Source organism: Mauremys mutica, chromosome 23 (genome assembly GCF_020497125.1).
Source record: "Mauremys mutica isolate MM-2020 ecotype Southern chromosome 23, ASM2049712v1, whole genome shotgun sequence".
NCBI lineage: Eukaryota > Metazoa > Chordata > Testudines > Geoemydidae > Mauremys > Mauremys mutica.
In genome coordinates, this window is record NC_059094.1 from 3,663,642 (window position 1) to 3,685,497 (window position 21,856).

Below are 21,856 nucleotides of genomic sequence, written 5' to 3' on the forward strand. Positions count from 1 at the left end.
CTTCAATTAATTTTAGCTGCCAAAATCCTGAGGAGGCATCCAATTTAGTGAAATATCGAGCATTTGCAAACTGAGCCATAATCTCTTCTCTGGTTGGTAGTTTGACATGTTCTCTTTGTATAGCCTGGTTGAGTCTTTTGGATCTAAGCATATGCGTAGCTGGCCCTTACTTTTCTCCACAATGAGTAGGACGCTCATACATTCTGTTGGCACCTCAGTTTTTTGTATTACTTGCATTGCTTCCATCTTTTGAGAGCTCGGCCTTGAGTTTATCACAGAGTGCAAATGGCACCTTTCTATAGGGATGGATAACTGGAGAGACCTGCGTGTTTATTTGGATTGTATGTTCACCCTGCAAGCAGCCCAATCCTTGAAAGAGGTCATGATATTCCCAAAAGAGTGCCTCATAGCCAGGTTCAATATGATCTTGTACTGAGCGCACCCATTTTTACCAGACTGAGTTTCTCACATGCAGTCAGCCCTAAAATTGGTGTCACCCCCTTTGGCTGTACAATGAACGGGAGCCTGTACGAGGTCTTTTTATGGTTGATGCACCTCCCCCATCACTGGTACACTTCTTACAGAATAACCAGTGACTTTTATTTTTGTTGGTCCCAGTTTTGGTCTTATTTCCAGTCTCCCATAATCTTGTTCAACAGAATATTGGCCTGAGCTCCTGTGTTCAGTTTGTGTGCTATAATTGTTCCATTCTCTGTCATAGGCAGTACCCAGTCCCTCTCCCCAGTTTTGCTTGTTCCCAGCATGTCTATGTAAAACTCCTCGACCAGGTTGTCTTCAACTGCCCACATGTGACTTTTCTGCATTTCGGATCTGCAGCATTTTGCAAAATGACTATTTTTTCCAAATTTATGACAGAACTTCCCATAGCCAAAACACTGTTTGAGCCATGCTGTTATCCACACCTTCCGCATGATCGTCTGTACCCAGTCTTCCCCCTAGCAGTTGTGTTCATAGCAGTTGGTTCCACTTTCTGATTTGACCAGTTCTGCCTATATTCTTTAGTACTTAGTTTGTGGATAACCCCTTTCGGTGAATTCAGCTCTTTGGCTTGTGGTTTCACAATTTCTGGTACCTTGCTATCAGAAGAGCTTTTTCTAAAGCTAAGTCTCCTTCACAGAACAGCCTCTCTCTTAACACATTGTCTTTAATGTCACAAATGATTCTTATCTCTGACAACAGACTCTGTCAGCTCACCAGAGTCACAGGTTTTACTGAATCTTCTTAATTCAGAGATATGTCATCATAAACTGTCATCACTTTTTTAATGCATGTAAAAATGTGTGTGTCTCACAGGTCTCATTCCTTTTTGGCATGCAACATTCCTCACACTTGGTCTGTAGTTTACTTAACTTCATGCTTTCACCTTCTTCAAACTTAAAGTTGCTACAAATATCCAGTGCTTCCTCCCCAACAATATGCAAAAAGATTGATGGTTTCTCTTTATCATTTTTCTCCTCTGCCCCTATGGCCGCTAAATACTAGTCTCACATCTCTGTCCAAATTTTTTCTCTGCAATGTTGCCTGGCAGTTGCAGACTGGATGGAGGTTGCAACACATCCATGTTTGGCTTTCTTCTCTTCTTAAGACTCTCAGACTATTATTGGGCTAATAAACTATGTACACAGGCCTTGCTCTTTGCTCCTCCGCATTCTCCCCTGTCCTCTGTCTTCAGTTTCAAGCACAGGAGTTAACCTCAAAATGACTGCAACCATCCACTCATCCAGCTCTCCTGTCACCCTGTCCTGATCTTGGGGTTCCTCAACTCAGTGAACGAGAAAGGAATAAACATTTATGAAAAAACTAGAGCATGTCAGTGGTAAACTGCTATGCGTAGCTCCCCTTAGTTCTCCACCCCCTGCTTCCAGGGCTTGGGTCAGAACTCCTATATTCAGAAACACTGAGCACGCAGTGAGTTTGCAGAGCACAGCAAACATGCAGAGTTTATAAACTACAAGGCCAATGGAGACCTGAAGATGCCAGAACTCTGTTCTTTCACTATCATGTAGCGTTTTCTATTGTGGTTGCACTATAGGGCAAGTTGGTTGGGCCCATGGTGCTGGCCGCTGCACAGACTCAGAAGAGCTCACAGTGTCTGCCCCCAGGAGATTGCAAATGATAAGAGTACAGAATGGATCTGCTGAAACTTGACAAGTGAACCTGTTCATTAGTTTAGGAGTCAAAATGAATTTAGAAACGGGCCCTTTAAGAAATTAGCACCTGGTGTCAGATCTTTTTCTTTTTCCTAATGGTCTTAAAAACAGAATAATGCGGAACCTTCAAACTTCCCTGACAGTTAAAAACGTCTCAAATCTCATGCATCAACTACATAATCGATATTTCCATCTTGTTATTCTTCATCACTGGAAGTTTGTCTTTAGCAGGGCTGATGAATAATGTTCTACACCAGGGGTTTTCAACCTTTTTCTTTCTGAGTCCCTCCCCCATGCTATAAAAACTCCACGGCCCAACTGTGCCACAACAACTGGTTTTCTGCATATCCAGTAGATGAAAAGCCAGGGCTAGCGTTAGGGGGTAGCAAGCAGGGCAATTGCCAGGGGCCTCAAGCCAGAGGGGACCCTTCAAAGCTAAGTTGCTCAGGCTTTGACTTCAGCCCTGGGTGGCAGGGCTCAGGCTGCAGCTTCAGCCCCAGGCCCCAGCAAGTCTAACGCCAGCCCTGCTCTCCAGTTTATTTTGGTGGACCCCAAGTAACCTGCTCAAGCCCCCCCGGACCTCTGGACCCCTGGTGGAGAACTGCTGCTCTACAGCAGCTTCCACAAAGAACTGCCCTTTTTCAGACCAGCTTCCATCTCCTGTTGTCTCAGTGGGATTGAGGTCACAGGCTGCCTTTAGCAAAGATGGTCATTGTTTTGCTCACTAGCTCCTCACAGTGTTCCTTCCCCACACCTCCAGAGTACACGCCCATGAGGGCAGCTTGGTTCCACTCCCACTGGGAGAAATGGGGTCTGATTAGCAGGGATTAGGATGGGGCCTTAATGGGGCAGATTATCCCACATCTGCCTGCTGTGGTGTTTCTCATATCTTCAAGTTTGCGGATGACACTAAACTGGGGGGAGAGGTAGATACGCTGGAGGGTAGGGATAGGGTCCAGAGTAACCTAGACAAATTAGAGGATTGGGCCAAAAGAAACCTGATGAGGTTCAACAAGGACAAGTGCAGAGTCCTGCACTTAGGACGGAAGAATCCCATTCACTGCTACAGACTAGGGACCGAATGGCTCGGCAGCAGTTCTGCAGAAAAGGACCTGGAGATTGTAGTAAGAGGAGGCCCTGAAACATAAACCCTTATATCAGAGGCCTGGTATGAGACCTGAGGCCTGAGCTAAAGTAATGGTCAAGACTTTGCTAACATAAAGCAAAGTGAAGCTGTGAGCCAGAGGCAGGCCCTGCTCACAGGAGCTGGCAAGAAGAAGGCTGCTAATTGGACGTATACACCTACCTAAAAGGTATCAAGCACTAATAGTATAAACAGGTGCCAGGATGGCACCAGAACAGTCCGGTTCAAACACATTCCACAGAGATAAGGAGGTACAGGCTGGCCCATCCTAAACAACAGGGTCAAAAGGATAATACGATGGATAGACTTGTTTGTTCGAACCAACATGTACCGGGAGAGAGGCAGCACCCCAACACGCAGAGGGGTTGTACCTCAATACATCAGGAGTGATATGTAACTTGTTTGTACTTGTGTATAAGAATACATCCCTGGGGCGATGTCTTTGTCCAGCCTATGGGGCAATGGCGTGTCTCACCACTGTCTGAGCTGGTCCATTGTTGGGGGCACATATTCGTAGTATGTCCTGTAGAGTCTGTGGGAAACTATTACTGTGCTTCGTTTGACAATAAACCTGGCCGGGTGCCTTTGTACTTTATCGGAGTCTGTGGTCATTGGGTGTTCTCTCTGGGTCTGCTGTCCAGCACACATAGGGAACACACACACGCAGCCGACTGTTATCAACACTGAACAGAGCAGAGCACCATACCGGTGACATGTGACAACACTGGTGACCACAACTGCTGATCTGGTGAGTAAGCAAGCTGTCCGCTGTAGGAATCGTGATCTAACATGACAGAAAACCATGAGCTAGGAAACTCCCTTAACCCCTCCCTGCAAATCCCCACAGAGTTTAAAAAATATAATGGGAAATAAACATGTAATGTAATTTGTAAGGCTACGGCAGAGACAGTAGCCTTGAAATGTAGACTATTGCAAACTATAACCATGGCTGTTAAAACAGCACACCTCTAAACTGGTGGGGTAAGTAACAGTAACAAACAAACAAACAAAAAAGAGTTAAAAGAATCAAAAGAAGCTGCAAAGCCCTGGAATGCTCCCACCCCCCTTGCCGGGTGGCAAGCAGCCCAGAGACAACCAGCACAGGAACAGAAGAAAACATTGAAAACAGCTGTAAGAAACCTACAAAAAAGAGATATGCCGGCCTCGGTTATAAAAATTTGTGGTCAACAGCAGGCTTCAGGTAGCTCCCCTGTGCCTGAAGAATGGGCACAGAAGTGGGAAAAGGTGGCCCTAGCAAAAGTAAAAGATGAACCACTGTATTGCAACCACCACCTTATAATAAAAGCCAGGTTCCGGTTAAACTTAAACTGACACCTAGACGGGTGCCTATCAGAACAGGAGAAGTAAGTGCACAAATGGAAAAAGTAGCAAACAATACTTTCACTGAATTGGTAAATCAGATAAAGGAAAAAATGGAACCGAGCACATTAGGAGACAGGAGCTGTGACTCAATTGCAGGGGAGTGAATAAAAAACAATTTCAAAGAAAAAAAATGAAATTAAGCAGATTAACACCTAGAATTGATGCATTAACACATGGAATTGCCCCAAAACAGTTAACTGCAGCAAAAAAGGACACTCCTGCCATCCATCTGGCATGCACACAAAAGTAACAGACACTGGGGGAACAAATTCAGGTTTTATAAGAGCAGGTAACTACCCCAGCTCTCCTCTCAAAGCCAGGATAAAAACCAGGGGCCCGGTTCCCAACTCTGCAGATTCCCAACTGCTTTGACCCACAGAACCACACTCTGGGCTCATATCTAGAAAGCTAATCTTCTTTCTCAGATATTTTTACATACCGGTTAATTTTTTTTCCTTTATATGCTTCCTCAGTTTGCTAAACTCACTACTGCTGCCTGTACTTTTAAATACCTTGATGGAGTTAATCTCTTTTGACTCAGGTCTCGCTACCTTCCTAGGCTGCTCTTCACCCTCCCCCCTTCCGCCACCTCTCCTCACTTTGGCTCTCTCTCTCTCTCTCTGTTAAAAGTTAAAAGTTATAGTTTTTATAGAAACCTCCAAAAGATAAAACAATTGAAAACAGAACAAAACAACAAACAATCAAAGAAAAAATAAGGTAAAAACTTTACTTTAAATAAATCCAGTAAATTAATTATTTTAACACTTCAGGAATGCAACAGCTGGAATTATTCCTACCTTTCTTGAAGATATGGTTGCCAAGCAACAGAAATACACACTCTGCTTCTAATCCTAACCACTCATTAATATTTGACACATGGACTTTTCTTATTTCCATATAGCAGCGTTTTAAAATAATGTTAAATATAAAGTAATGCAAAATTCCTTGTAAATTTGGCAAATATTAATATATTTTTATCAATTTATGTTCAAAGTTTTAAATAAGGTAATAACTTGTTTATTCAAATGTTTAACCTTTTTATTTTTTATTTTTATTTGCCTTATTTTGTATAGTTATGAACAGAATTCTGGCGCCATTTGTTTTTAATTGTAAGTTAGTCCTGTATGTCATGTGTGTTGTCTTGTGTGTGTCACATGACTCCTTTTTATTATTTTTATTTTGTTGCAACAAAAGTCAATTTTATACCCTTTTAAAATATATGTATATGTGGTACCACACTATTTTAAGATCGTGGTTAGGGTATAATCATAGTATTATTAGCACCACTTTTTTTATGCAAAGTTCAAAAAGGTTTCAGTTACAAATATGTATACATATATTTCTGCCTCAACAAATAATTCAGTTGCAAACAAAAAGAATTCTGTTTTATTAATCACAGTTTTGTTTTGTTTTTTAAGGTTTTTTTATTTGTTATTCAAAGAAAAAATGTAAGGGGAAACCTCAACATTAAGGTAAAGATAGTATTAACAAAATATCAATTTCTTGTTTGGGTTTTTATAAACTTGTTTGCACTTTTAAATACAGTTATGAATGTGATAGCAAAAATGTTTAAAAATAACAATTTATGCATAACGCTAACCATACAATTTCAACAGTTTTCCACCTTTGGCTCCCAAACATAACAAAGCATCATGAAAGTCTAATACCCTCAAAGTATTTGCATGGACCTGTATTAAAATCTATTTTGGTTTAATTTTATAGTTGGTTTAATTTTATATGATTTTCTTTTGTTATGTTATGTTAATGGGAAGCAGTGGTTGTTAAAGTTTGTGCTTCTAAACAGTTAACAGGAGTGAAATTGGTATCACAAGCAAATTAACTCTAAAAAGTTTGGTAAAAAATATGTTATTGACTCTTTTGCTAACACAGAATGTTCAGCAGGAAAAAAAAGCAATACACCTTCTCACAGAAGAGTGTGAGCATTTATTTTAGTCGTTAAGCATTATATTTAGTATGAAATATTAGTAATGCACCTCAAATGAATGAAAATGAATGTCTACACAACAATTGCAAAAGTACAGCTTGTGTTATAAAAGACTCGGTCCCTATTACATTGTCCCTATTACACTGTAGACAAACTAAGTTAAACTTTGTATTAAGTTTTTCACAAAAACAAAAAAGAAAAACAAACAAAAAACTTTACTATGTTAACTAACAAAAGTTGTTTAAGTTGCATCCCACAGACCAAAGACACCAGAAAATATCACACCCTGAAGACACCAGAAAATATCAGTATACAGTGAAGAAACCCCAAGCATCAAGAAAAGAAAAATTAAGTGCTTTATAAAAAAGAGACTGGTCAAATACACCTCTATCTATCATTTAATGGTATCAACAATCAGCTAAAAACCACTAGCTGTCATTTAATTTCAACTTGGTTACTGTGTAAAAACAACTGTATTATTGCTGTACTACTGTATTATCGTTGTACTGCTGTATTATTGCTGTATTGTATTATTGTTGTACAACATGTACAATGTATACAACCTTGCTAAACTGTTTAACCAACACACAGGTAAAAATCAACAAACAAATGGCAGCAAACAACATGAAGGCAAGGAGAAACAAATTGGTTAAAAAAATTGTTACACAATAACTACAAATTACGGGTAGGTATATAAATTCCCTGTTAGTATTGGCCACAATTTGGGATCAGTAACACTGCATCCTAACTGAGGCACATGTTATTCAAAACAATCTGGATCCCAATACTAAACCCTGATACAGCAATACTTGATAAATTGGTTACTGTCCATTCAGTAGGTTATCTGGAAGACAGCATCCAAGAAAAACAACTGGATCTATGTCAACTACTGGTGTATCACAGAGCAATGCACTGTATGGGGGGAAGGGATAGCTCAGTGTTTTGAGCATTGGCCTGCTAAACCCAGGGTTGTGAGCTCAATCCTTGAGGGGGCCATTTAGGGATCTGAGGCAAAAGTCTGTCTGGGGATTAGTCCTGCTTTGAGCAGGGGGTTAGACTAGATGACCTCCTGAGGTCCCTTCCAACCCTGATATTCTATGATTCTGTAAACTGAATGGAACAGAAGCTAGCAGTTCCTGTTTCCTGCCCAGCAAAGCTTAATAGAGGGTGACAACCAGCAGTAAGGGTAACCTATAACATAAATGGGCAGTATTGTGTAGTAACTAATTACAAGACATTTTTATATATAAAGGCCTCATTTGTAGTGTCACTACTCCAGATTTCTATTTTACATCTCATATACATAATACTGTGTAACACACTATAACAATGCCTATCCCAGTATTTCAAAACACTCAGCCTATTACTAATGATGATACGGGTAACTGCAATTGCCGTAAAAGGAGTGTGTTTCTATCTGTGTCACCAAAGTAAAAGGGCCAGAGTACACCACCAGATTGGAAAAACATGGTTATGCTTGGATATAAGGTGGTGTCATATGCTTGGATATAAGGTGGTGTCATTTATACTACACATAAATGCCCATATACGCTACAAATATATACGCCATATCCATATTATTCACATATATTAATTATTTGGGAGTGCCTCTAGGCTCAATCATAAAACTACATTCCTCAATCATGGTCCCAGGCCTGACATTCCCAGGCCCACCATAAGGGAGTAAAAATAATTGGATAATAAAATCTGTCCATCAGTCGTACGAGGGAATGTGCAGACTAAAGACAGGTGCGGCATGAGTGTATGGATGGTAAAATAAATTAACCACATAACAGTGTTTAGGCCACTGAGTTATCTTCAGTCCATGCATTATGCTTTTCTGGGACAATGGGTAAACATCCTCCCCATAAAAAGACAAAAAGTGGGGGAATATAGTAAGATGAGGCCCTGAAACATAAACTCAGAGGCTCGGTATGAGACCTGAGGCCTGAGCTAAAGTAATGGTCAAGACTTTGCTAACATAAAGCAAAGTGAAGCTGTGAGCCAGAGGCAGGCCCTGCTCACAGGAGCTGGCAAGAAGGCGGCTGGTAATTGGACGTATACACCTACCTAAAAGGTATCAAGCACTAATAGTATAAACAGGTGCCAGGATGGCACTAGAACAGTCCGGTACGAACACATTCCACAGAGATAAGGAAGTACAGGCGGACCCATCCTAAACAACAGGGTCAAAAGGATAATACGATGGATAGACTTATTTGTTCGAACTAACATGTACCAGGAGAGAGGAAGCACCCCAACACACAGAGGGGTTGTACCTCAATACATCAAGAGTGATGTGTAACTTGTTTGTACTTGTGTATAAGAATACATCCCTGGGGCGGTGTCTTTGTCCGGCCTAGGGGGCAATGGAGTGTCCCACCACTGTCTGAGCTGGTCCATTGTCGGGGGCACATATTCGTAATATGTCCTGTAGAGTCTGTGGGAAACTATTACTGTGCTTCGTTTGACAATAACCCTGGCTGGGTGTCTTTGTACCTTATCGGAGTCTGGGTCATTGGGTTTGCTGTGTCAGCTATCTGCGCAGAGCCGGGCCAGCACACAGAGGGAACACACATGCAGCCGACTGTTATCATCATTGAACAGAGCAGAGCACCACACTGGTGACGTCTGATGACAGGGATTACAATGGATGAGAAGCTGGATATGAGTCAGCAGTGTGCCCTTGTTGCCAAGAAGGCTAATGGCAAATTGGGCTGCATTATTAGAAGCATTGACCAGCAGATTGAGGGAAGTGATTATTCCCCTCTATTCAGCACTGGTGAGACTACATCTGGAGTATTGAATCCAGTTTTGGGCCCCCCACTACAGAAAGGATGTGGACAAATTGGAGAGAGTCCAGTGGAAGGCAACAAAAATGATCAGGGGGCTGGGGCACAGACAATATAGGAAGTTTCTGGAAAGTGTAGGGGACAATTTCCTGGTGCAAGTGCTGGAGGAACCAACTAGGGGAAAAGCTCTTCTTGACCTGCTGCTCACAAACAGGGAAGAAATAGTAGAGGACGCAATAGTGGATGGGAACCTGGGAGGCAGTGACCATGAGATGGTCAAGTTCAGGATCCTGACACAAGGAAAAAGGGAAAGCAGTAGAACAGAGACCCTGGACTTCAGAAAAGCAGACTTTGACTCCCTCAGGGAACTGATGGGCAAGGTCCCCTGGGAGAATAACATGACGGGGAAAGGAGTCGAGGAAAACTGGCTGTATTTCAAAGAAACCTTATTGAGGTTGCAGGAACAAACCATCCCGATGTGTAGGAAGAGAAGTAAATATGGCAGGCGACCAGCTTGGCTTAACAGTGAAATCCTTGCTCGTCTTAAACACAAAAGAACAGCTTACAAGAAGTGGAAGATTGGACAAATAACCAGGGAGGAGTATAAAAGTATTGTTCAGGCATGCAGGTGTGAAATCAGGAAGGCCAAATCACACTTGGAGTTGCAGCTAGCCGGAGATGTTAGGAGTAACAAGAAGGGTTTCTTTAGGTATGTTAGCAACAGGAAGAAAGTCAAGGAAAGTGTGGGCCCCTTGCTGAATGAGGGAGGGAACCTAGTGACAGAGGATGTGGAGAAAGCTAGTGTACTCAATGCTTTTTTTGCCTCTGTCTTCACAGACACGGTCAGCTCCCAGACAGCTGCACTCTGCAGCATGGTATGGGGAGGAGGTGACCAGCTCTCTGTGGAGAAAGAAGTAGTTCGGGGCTATTTAGGAAAGCTGGATGAGCACAAGTCCATGGGGCCGGATGCGCTGCATCCAAGGGTGCTAAAGGAGTTGGCTGATGAGATTGCAGAGCCATTGGCCATTATCTTTGAAAAATCATGGTGATCGGGGGAGGTCCCAGACGACTGGATAAAAGCTAATGTAGTGCCCATCTTTAAAAAAGGGAAGAAGGAAGATCCAGGGAACTACAGGCCAGTCAGTCTCACCTCAGTCCCTGGAAAAATCATGGAACAGGTCCTCAAGGAATCAATCCTGAACCACTTAAAGGAGGAGAAAGTGATCAGGAACAGTCAGCATGGATTCACCAAGGGCAAGTCATGCCTGACTAACCTAATTGCCTTCTATGACGAGATAACCGGCTCTGTGGATGAGGGGAAAGCAGTGGATGTGCTATTTCTGGACTTTAGCAAAGCTTTTGATACAGTCTCCCACAGTATTCTTGCCAGCAAGTTAAAGAAGTCTGGGCTGGATGAATGGACGGTAAGGTGGATAGAAAACTGGCTAGATGGTCGGGCTCAACGGGTAGTGATCAATGGTTCCATGTCTAGTTGGCAGCCGGTATCAAGTGGAGTGCCCCAAGGGTCGGTGCTGGGGCCGGTTTTATTCAATATCTTCATTAACGATCTGGAGGATGGTGTGGACTGCACCCTTAGCAAGTTTGCAGATGACACTAAACTGGGAGGAGTGGTTGATACGCTGGAGGGTAGGGCTAGGATACAGAGGGACCTAGACAAATTAGAGGATTGGGCCAAAAGAAATATGATGAGGTTCAACAAGGACAAGTGCAGAGTCCTGCACTTAGGACGGAAGAATCCCATGCACTGCTACAGACTAGGGACCGAATGGCTGGGCAGCAGTTCTGCAGAAAAGGACCTAGGGGTTACGATGGACGAAAAGCTGAATATGAGTCAACAGTGTGCCCTTGTTGCCAAGAAGGTTAATGGCATTTTGGGTTGTATAAGTAGGGGCATTTCCAGCAGATCAAGGGATGTGATCATTCCCCTCTACTCAGCACTGGTGAGGCCTCATTTGGAGTACTGTGTCCAGTTTTGGGCCCCACACTACAAGAAGGATGTGGATAAATTGGAGAGAGTCCAGCGGAGGGCAACAAAAATGATTAGGGGGCTGGAGCACATGACTTATGAGGAGAGGCTGAGGGAACTGGGATTGTTTAGTCTGCAGAAGAGAAGAATGAGGGGGGATTTGATAGCTGCTTTCAACTACCTGAAAGGGGGTTCCAAAGAGGATGGATCTAGACTGTTCTCAGTGGTAGAAGATGACAGAACAAGGAGTAATGGTCTCAAGTTGCAGAGGGGGAGGTTTAGGTTGGATATTAGGAAAAACTTTTTCACTAGTAGGGTGGTGAAGAACTGGAATGGGTTACCTAGGGAGGTGGTGGAATCTCCTTCCTTAGAGGCTTTTAAGGTCAGGCTTGACAAAGCCCTGGCTCGGATGACTTAGTTGGGTTTGGTCCTGCTTTGAGCAGGGGGTTGGACTAGATGACCTCCTGAGGTCCCTTCCAACCCTGAGATTCTATGATTCTATGACTTACGAAGACAGGATGAGGGAACTGGGCTTGTTTAGTGTGCAGAAGAGAAGAGTGAGGGGTGATCTGATAGCAGCCTTCAACTGCCTGAAGGGGGGCTCCGAAGAGGATGGAGCTCAGCTGTTCTCAGATGACAGAACAAGGAGTAATGATCTCAAGTTGCAGTGGGAGAGGTCTAGGTTGGATATTAGGAAAAACTATTTCACTAGGAGGATGGTGAAGCACTGGAATGGATTACCTAGGGAGAACATAAGAACATAAGAATCGTTGTAATGGGTCAGACCAAAGGTCCATGTAGCCCAGTATCCTGTCTATCAATGGTGGCCAATGCCAGGTGCCCCAGGGGGAGCGAACCCAACAGGCAATGATCAAGTGATCTCTCTCCTGCCACCCAGCTCCACCATCTGACAAACAGAGGCTAAGGACACCATTCCTTACCCATCCTGGCTAATATCCTTTAACGGACTTCACCTCCATGAATTTATCCAGTTATCTTTTAAACGCTGTTATAGTCCTAGCCTTCACAACCTCCTCAGGCAAGGAGTTCCACAAGTTGACTGTGCGCTGTGTGAAGAAGAACTTCCTTTTATTTGTTTTAAGCCTGCTGCCCATTAATTTCATTTGGTGACCCCTAGTTCTTGTATTATGGGAACAAGTAAATAACTTTCCCTTATTTACTTTCTCTACATCACTCATGATTTTATATACCTCTATCAGATCCCCCCTTAGTCTCCTTTTTTCCCAGCTGAAAAGTCCTAGCCTCCTCATATGGGACCCATTCCAAACCCCTAATCATTTTAGTTGCCCTTTTCTGAACTTTTTCTAATACCAGTATATCTTTTTTGAGATGAGGAGACCCATCTGTACGCAGTATTCAAGATGTGGGTGTACCATGCATTTATATAAGAGCAATAAGATACTCTCCGTCTTATTTTCTATCCCCTTTTTAATGATTCCTAACATTCTGTTTGCTTTTTTGACTGCCGCTGCACACTGCATGGACATCTTCAGCGAACTATCCACGATGACTCCAAGATCTTTTTCCTGATTCATTGTAGCTAAATTAGCCCCCATCATATTGTATGTATAGCTGAGGTTATTTCTTCCAATGTGCATTACTTTACATTTATCCACATTAAATTTCATTTGCCATTTTGTTGCCCAATCACTTAGTTTTGTGAGATCTTTTTGAAGTTCTTCACAGTCTGTTTTGGTCTTAACTATCTTGAGCAGTTTAGTATCATCTGGAGGTGATGGAATCTCCATCCTTTGAGGTTTTTAAGGCCCTGCTTGACAAAGCCCTGGCTGGGATGATTTAGTTGGTGTTGGTCCTGCTTTGAGCAGGGGGTTGGACTAGATGACCTCCTGAGGTCTCTTCCAACCCTTATCTTCTATGATTCTATGATTCTTCTGAAGGTGCTGGCCACGGCTGGGGACAGGAGACTGAACTAGACCAGCCATTTCTGTGTTGACTCTACAGCTCTTCAGATCATCACCCATCAACATCCTCGCTGGGTTTGTTATTAGCGGTCATGGATAGACAAGGAGGGTGAGATAATATCTTCTATTGTACCAACCTCTAATTCTGAATGAAGCTGGTGCAGTAAAAGATAATACCTCCCCCACCTTGTCTCTCTGATAGCCTGGGACCAGCACGTCTACAACAATGCTGCAGTGACCAAGGATGACATTTTTAATTTAAAAAACAAGGAAATTCTTCCAATGAAGTTAAAGCTGAGAGGACATGTCAGTAATTTAGGGTAAAACACATTCCAGGGAGGGTGTAATTATCCCAATCAACCATTATAAACCCAGACAATTCAAAGTTAGTGTTAAACTGAAACAAAAACTAAACATGTTAAAATAGGGAAATGCACAGCTAGGGTACGCAAACAACCTTAATTTTGCCCTGTAGGGAGATGTGCGGGTGGTACGTGCGTGCGCGCGCACACACACACACGCACACGCATGTATGCACAAACACTCATGCATGCACACACAGAGAAAGAAAAATTCAGATGTGCCTTTACAAATCAGTTTTATCTAATCTGGACCCACAACCCTACAATGACTTAAATATAATAAATCTCAAGCTTAATCAACACCATAAAACCCATGTGCTGTCACTACAGGGCAGAGTGCACTGCACGTTTTCATGCTGTTACGTATTCTTAACTCCATCTTAACATTGCCTGCCTTTGCGCTAGCTGGGCTCTCTCTCCAATTTGACACTTGGGAATCCACCTGGGGATCCACAGCTCCAGCTCAGCGGGCAGGTCTGTGCCCTTCTGGCACAGCGCAGCTGGTTTATAGGGACTTTGGAGCCAGAGGCCAATGAATTGTCTCATCCTGCTGCCCATTGTGCAGTAGCTGAGAACCTTCCCCGTAAAATCAATAGCGACAGCACATTTCCTTCATGCAGTCTCTGCCTGTCTTCCATTACGGGGTAAAAACTGTGATTGTGGAGGGGTTGTGTTTTTCATTGTTCAGATTGTATTAATTTCCCTTTGGTTGGTTACATGGGCAGAAGAGGCCAGTGTCACTCCAACAGATAGGCTTTTTTTTGGTGGGGAGGGGAGGTAGTGCATGGGGTTTCAGTGAATTGCAATGGTCAGATCACAGCCCACTCCCCAAGCTGCTTGGATACAAGTGAAGGCTCCCTGCCCATGGATTGGCAGAAGGCCCTTCCCCATTGCCGGGGGTTGTCACCACAGTACCTCCTGTGCAGAATGAGGTGAGGCTGGGATGGGATGGAGCGAACCCTGTCCTGCAGTGACTACAGGCTTCCCTAGCCCCTGAAGGAGTTCAAGGCTTTGCAGATACGGGTCTCTAGACCCCACTCCATTGGCACCAACAGCAGAGATATCCTGGCTGTGGTCGGGAAGCAGGCAGGTACTCACCTTGGAAGTACACCCCGGAACAAACCTTCAGCACCCTGGGCAGAGATGCAATGTCCAGGGATAAGATATACTCCTGGAAAGAGAGGGGCTCCATGGCTCCGCACCCTCCCTGTGGCTCTGCTGGGATCCGAGTGTATGGGGAGACGGGGCACTGTGGACTGCACTGTGTCTTTCACTTCTGCTTTTGACTGAAATAACTTCCTTCCCCAAGCAAAGGCGGATGCTGCTGGCAGTGCTCCAAGCCTCTTACAAAGCCCTGGCTGCCTCAGTGCTGGGACTTCCACCCCTTCTCTTTAGGCTCCCGTGCATTAGCCCCACCAAACAGTATTTTTCCTCCCTGCCATGGCCTCACATGCCAAAATTCATAGCCCCCAGCAGGGCCACTGGACCAAGCCACTGAACGCACGGCGTCCATCCTAGCCAGCATTTACAGGTTTGTTCAATGACTTTCGCCTCCCTGCTATAAAAATTGCTCCAGCACTCTGAGTGCTTGGGCCTTTCTGTGCTGACGCTGCAGCTCTGCTTGGAGGGGTTTTGGTCTGTGAGCCCTGAGATGAGGAACTGGGTGCATTGGCTTAGCAGAGGTCCTGGCATCTCAGCCCATCCAAACCAGACTGGCGCCACACTGTGTCTCCTTGGCTTGCGCTGCGCCTTGCTGTCTAGCCAAGGCCAAGCTCCGAGTGCCCTGGAATAGAGGCCAACCTGCCCCCTGCCAGGGGCAGCTGCGACACTCTGGAGTAAAGCCTGGGGCCCTTGCAAAGGGAGGGATTGGTAGCAGGAGAGGGATGTGTGTCTGGGGTCGCCTAATACAACCTGCAACTCCCTGCGCATACGCCAGCCCTCCATCTGCCTCTGGGCCCCCTAGCGCCACTCACCAGCCCCCAAGGCTCTCCTCCCAGCCAGGGCCCCACCGGGTCTGCACTTTGCATGGCATGGCAGGGGGGGTACGGGGTAGGGCTTAGAGCAGGGGGCTGCGAGTCAGCACGTCCAGCCTGTACCCCTCACTCTGCCCCAGCATCCCTGTGGGAGCTCAGGTGAGGCACATCCCCGGGCTTGCCTGAGCCCAGCAAGCACTGCCCAGAAAGGCAGGCGCTGAGGGGTTCGGCCCTCTTCTCTTGCCCAGAGGGACAGCTGGGCCCCTCTGCTTGGGAGCAGCAGAGGCAGTCATGTGGGGTCCCCTCACCCCAGAAGGGCTGATGAGGCTGTAGGGGCCCAGAATCTACCCAGGAACTGGAGTGCCTCTGCTGAGGGAGGGGGACAGGCCCCCTGCACCATTCCTCTCCAGCCGCACTCAGAGCATAACATCCCACACCCCCTGGCTGGATGTGCTGGCAACAGGGCTGCGCGGGAGCATGGCACAGCGGGTAGCAGCATCCCTCCCATGGGGAGGTCCTTAGCGCCTAGCCTAGGCGAGTGCTCAGACATGTTGAACCTCCACTGTGCTGTAAATGGTAGTGACCTCCAGCTGGGTTCATGGGGAGCTGCTGTGTCATGTCCCAGTGCTTCCTCACTGAGTTCCTCATGCTCACCTCCTGCCTGAGCCGCAGCGAGGAGCAGCCCAGGGCAGAGAAGGAAAAGCTGTCTGGACTGCCTGGACTCCCTTCTGCAGCATTCACTTCTCTGGGGATCCCTATAAGCCCAGCTCAGACACTTTTGTCCAAATTTTGCAGAACATTCAAGCCCCTGAAGTCGCTGCCGAGCCTGCTCCGCGGCCCGCGCAGTAGCCTCGCCATGCTCGGTGCTCAGCATGACAAGGCATTGCGTGACCAGAGCTGCCTGTGGTGCGAGGTTTCACCACAGGTCTCAGCCTGCTCATGTCAATTTCCTTCTCTGCTGGGGTTGTAGCCGCTAGGTGATAGTGGAAGGCTTCGAAGACAACCACAGCCAGCCCAGAGCCTAGGAAATGCAAATCTGCTGCTGCCTGCTCAGCCACCCGCTGGGGATCCTGCCCTGACCCCGGCCACGTCTGTGGCAGCTGGGCTGTGGCAGGGACAGCAGAATGGTTGGGAAAAGGTCCTTGGCTGAGCATGTCACCTGTGGTGAGGAAGAAGCCAGAGCAAAGGATGCAGGAAATTCGCCTCCATTCCTGTCACTATTTATACGCTGGGGGTGGCCAGGGCCCCTCTGCACTGAGCACGGCATAAACATATCCAAAGACATGGTTCCTGCCCCAACGAGCTTAGCCCCAGCTCCCCTCTTCTCCAGGGCTGGGGCAGGGGTGATCCCCACAGCGCCCTCCGTCCTGGGCGGCACGGAGAGTGCACTCTCTTTCAATCCCTACCCACAACTCCAGCGCTGGGCTCCTCTGGCCATGCTCCAACCGTCCCTCGCTGCACTGGTCAGCACCATTGCCCTGAGGCTCCTGCAGGCAAAGCTCACTCTGGGCGGCTCCTGTGCACGTCTCAGGGCACAGCGGAGAGCTGTGGATGTAGCACCAGACCTTGTCTACACTATCAAGTTTTGTTGCCCAAACTGTCATTTGTCAACCCAAACAGTGAGTGCGTACACACTGCGAGGCGACTTTTGTTAGGAAAAATGCCCAGTTTTGGCAACAACTGCACAGGAGATTTACATCTTTTTCCTCTACATTTTTGTGACAGAGTGCAAGTGCTTGATTTCATCGCTTTAATTGGCCTCCAGGAGGTGTCCCACAATGCCAATCCTGACCGCTCTGGTCAGCAGTTTGAACTCCACTGCCCTGCAGCCAGGGACACAACTATCCACCCTTCCCCCTTAGAAGCCACGGAAATGTTTGAAATTCCATTTCCTCCTGGCTCGACACATTTCCCAGGTGACTAGGGTGGGTTATCGCAGCAAACACTCTCCTGCCAGTGGCAGATTAACAAATTTGCCGCCCCTAGGCCCTCAAAAAATTGCTGCGCCCCCCTCCCCCGCGCCAGCTGACCGCCGCGGCAAGCCTGGGAGGGAGGGGAGGCGGCGAGCTGGGGATTTGGGGAAGGGGTGGAGTTGGGGAGGGGGTGTGAGCAAATTTGCCGCCCCTGCAAATTTTCCGCCCTAGGCCTAGGCCTTGTTGGCCTAGGCGATAATACGCCGCTGTCTCCTGCTTGGACCACTGGGGAGCTGCTGGATCTGCTCAGTACATAGGGAGAGGAGGCTGTGTAGTCCCAGCTGTGCTTGAGCTGTAGGAATTGGGATACCTACGTGCAGATTTCTCGAGGCTTGTGCGAAAAGGGCTGTGATCGGGACACACTGCAGTGCAGAGTGAAGACAAAGGAGCTGAGGCAGGCGTACCATAGGACCAGGGAGGCAAACCATCGCTCAAGTGCTTCACCTAAGACCTGCCGATTCTATAAGGAACTGGATGCTATCCTCGGTGGCTACCCAACCTCCATCGCCAAGATCCCCATGGCTACTTCGGAGGGCACGGAGGCAGCGGAAAGAGGACAGAACCCGGAGGATGAAGTTATTGATGAAGAGGTGGCTTTAGATGAGGATGTGCAGCTTCCGGCGGGGTTGCTCGGTGGGGCAGGCAGCCAGGAACTGTTCTCCACTCCAGAAGTGTCCATCCAGTCTCAGCAATTGCTCTTCAGTGAACAAGAAGCCGGAGATGAGACACCTGGTAAGTGGCTGTGTATTGCGAAGGTGGGGTCAGGGTATAGAAATGTGGGAGGCTGGCTGTGTTTCTGTGAGGTGGACGTTTCCCTGTGTAGCTAATCGGTACGGCAGAACACGGTGTTGATGCACACCGAGATCTCATGGGAATCCCTCCAGAGAGATCGCCAGGAAAGTTTCCGGGAGGAACTCGACAAGCTGCCAAAGGTTCCATGGCGGACCAGCTTTGTTCCTTCCCGCATTGTAGGAAACTTTCCTGCACCATTCAGCAATCACTTGTGCAGGGACCAAAGCGGCACATGGGTGAGCAGCATAGGGAGCAGGGCGGAAGCCACAAGCATGGAGTAGATGTGCCCTCATTTCCCTGCTTACCCTTAGCAGTGAGATGTCTGCTAGAATTACCCCCGCCTGTGGAAAAATGTGGGAGTATTTTAGAATTTGTTCCCTAGAATGCTGCACCATGACCCTTGCAAAGAGTGTGTGCTCTTTTCCCCATGTGGAGCACCCCCCCCCCCGCCAACACTCACCATGCTTTGAGTGTTTGCAGAGATGTGTGCCTGGCTAGGGTCAGTGGGAAAGTGATGGCAATATCGCAAAAGGTGCATTTAACTGAAATGTTTCAGAGCTGTGCGTGAACTTAATCCTGCTTCTGTGCATTGTCCCCTGTGCTTCACCAGATGTGGCCTTGAGGAACACCCCATGCACTCCAGCTGAGCGTCTCCACCAGATAAGAAAGTGCTCAAGACGCAGCAAAGAAGACATGTTCTGGGAGGTCCTGCAGTGCTCCAAGAAAAAAGGGAATGCAAGGAGTGCTGGGAAGCCGAATGGCATGACAGAAAAGAGACTCACGCATTTGTTAAGGACACAACTGAGCAGATGCTTAAAGTAATGGAGGAGCAAACACAGATGCTGAAGTCCTTAATAGTGCTGCAGACTGAGCAGATCAGTGCTCGACCTCCACTGCAGCACATTCAGAACTCTTTTCCATGCTCCTCCAAACTCCGTGCACACATTCCTTTCCACCTTCTCTGACTTCTCAGTTTCCCCTTCACTCCACCCCCTCAGACAACTTTCACAAAGATAGCTGGACCTACACACAGTTGTGAAAGTCTGCTCTTCACTGGTTCCTCGTTTCCCGGAAAGCATGTGTGTGTTTGTGTGTGCTGTTTCTTCTGCAATTAAAAAGTTTTATAACAGTAAATCATCTTTTTTTTTCTACTAGGTGAGATTGCAGGCACTGCCAATACATACATTTTAATCACTTTATTACTGGAATATAAGGCCCCAGATGTCACCATTGCCCCCTAGGAAAACTACATGTAATGTAACATTGAAGCAACTCAGACAGAGATATATGTTACTGGTGCTCATTGTCAAAGTGCTGCCTCAAAGCCTCCCTGATTCGAATAGCTCCCCTCTGAGGTCCTCTGACAGCCCTGGTATCTGGCTGCTCAAAATCGGCCAAGTAGTCTGCCTCAGCACTCCACCCCTGAGCAAACCTTTCACCCTTAGCTTCACAGAGATTATGCAACATACAGCATGTGGCTATGACCATAGGAATATTATCCTCAGTGAGGTTCAACCTGCCGTAAAGGCATCGCCAGCATGTCTTTAATCTGACAAAGGCACATTCAACTGCCATCCGGCACCTACTGAGCCTGTTGTTGAACGGCTTCTTACTGCTGTCCAGGTGTCCCATATAAGGTTTCATGAGCCATGGCTATAAGGGGCACGCAGGGTTCCTCAGGATCACTGTGGGCATTTCAAAATCCCCCCCTGTAATCTTCTGGTTAGGAAATGAAGTCCCCGCCTGCAGCTTTCTGTAGAGGGCACTGTTCCTGAAGACGCATGTGTCGGGCACCAACCCAGACCACCCCACATTGATGTCAGTGAAAGCCCACAATGATCCACAAGAATCTGCAACACCATGGAAAAGTACCCCTTCCTACTGATGTACTCCGTTGCAAGGTGGGCTGGTGCCAAAATTGGAATGTGCGTGCCATCTATTGCCCCTCCACAGTTAGGGAAACCCATTTCTGCAAAGCCGTTCACTGTTTCACGCACATTTCCTAGAGTCATGGTCCTTCGTAGCAGGATGCAATTTATTGCCCTGCACACTTGCATTAACGCAGCCCCAACAGTCGACTTCCCCACTCCAAATTGATTTGTGACTGATTGGTAGCACTCTGGAGTCACCAGCTTCCACACAGCAATTGCCACATGCTTCTCTACCAAGAGGGCAGCTCTCATTCTGGTGTCCTTGTGCTGCATGTCTGGGGCGAGCTCTGCACACAGTTCCAGGAAGGTGGGTTTCTGCATCCGAAAGTTCTGTAGCCACTGCTCATCATCCCACACCTGCATGATGATACAATCCCACCATTCAGTGCTTGTTTCCCGAGTCCAAAAGCAACGGTGCACCCTATGCACCTGCTCTGTGAATGTCAAAAGCAATCTAAAGTTGCTCCTATCCATAACACGCAGAATGTCGGGCACCTGCGAGTCTTCCTCAGTTAGGAACTTCATGATTAACTGCACTGCCATCCACGATGTCTTCATGACAGTTAACAGAGCATAGGAGAGCAGTGTGGGACCCTTCCCTTCTCACAAAGATGCCGGGGTGCACAGCAAAGAAGGGCCATTAAAAAAATGCCACGAAAGAAAGCTGGAAGCCCTTGGAGTGCTGGGACAGAAAGCAATGCATCACAGGACATTTAGCACTATCCCAAGATGTGCTGCAATCTGCTCCGTTGTCCCACAACACCTAGCAACAGAAGGACTGTGGGATAGGTACCCACAGTGCATTGCTCACACTGTCAATTGATGGTGCTCCTACTGTGGATGCGATCTGCCGACAGAGGGAGCAAGTGTGAACACAAAATTGTGATTTTTATTATGACGACTTCTGGGTGTCAACATCACTTTTGTTGACACAAATTGGTAGTGTGGACATAGCCTGAGTGTTCCCTGTTCCCCGCATCAGATGCTGTGTCCTGGAGAGGCTGGGGGAGCAGAAGGCCTGGCTTATGTGTGTTATGTGTGTGAACAGCGCATGGCTGTGCTGTGGGGAGGGGGCCGTTACAGGCCAAGGGTGGCTTTGTCATGAACTAACGGAAGGACCTGCCCTGGACATGGTGCAGGGAGTGGGACATGTAGGGGCCAGCCAGGCCCAGCACCAGCTGCACCAAGCGGGCACCACCATGCTGAGGAGCCAGCGCTCAGTACAATGAGCATGTGGGGAGCGTGGGGAAGGTGCCAGCCCTAAGCGGGAAGAACGCAGGGCACCTGCTTCTTGCCTGTGAGAACCTGGAAATCTCAGGCCCTGAAATCCAGTACCGGTGGTGCCAGGCCCACACTTGGAAGGGGCCCACAAAGGGTTAATCCAGCCTGGGCCACAGTGCAGCAATGTGAAGAGTCAGCAACTTCCCAGCGCCAGCTGAAACACTCAGCAGCCTGGGGAG

General features: G+C 46.9%; 1 protein-coding gene across 1 annotated transcript in view; it reads right to left on the reverse strand.

The window, feature by feature from the left end:
- Positions 1-14,941, reverse strand: part of THEMIS2 (thymocyte selection associated family member 2) — a 47,429-nt gene extending 32,488 nt beyond the window's left edge. The window contains exon 1 of the mRNA XM_044997769.1: positions 14,826-14,941. Within this exon, the coding sequence (XP_044853704.1) occupies positions 14,826-14,919 (94 nt within the window). The 5' untranslated portion in view covers positions 14,920-14,941. The remainder of the gene's footprint in view (positions 1-14,825) is intronic.
- Between the last annotated feature and the right edge of the window lie 6,915 nt (positions 14,942-21,856).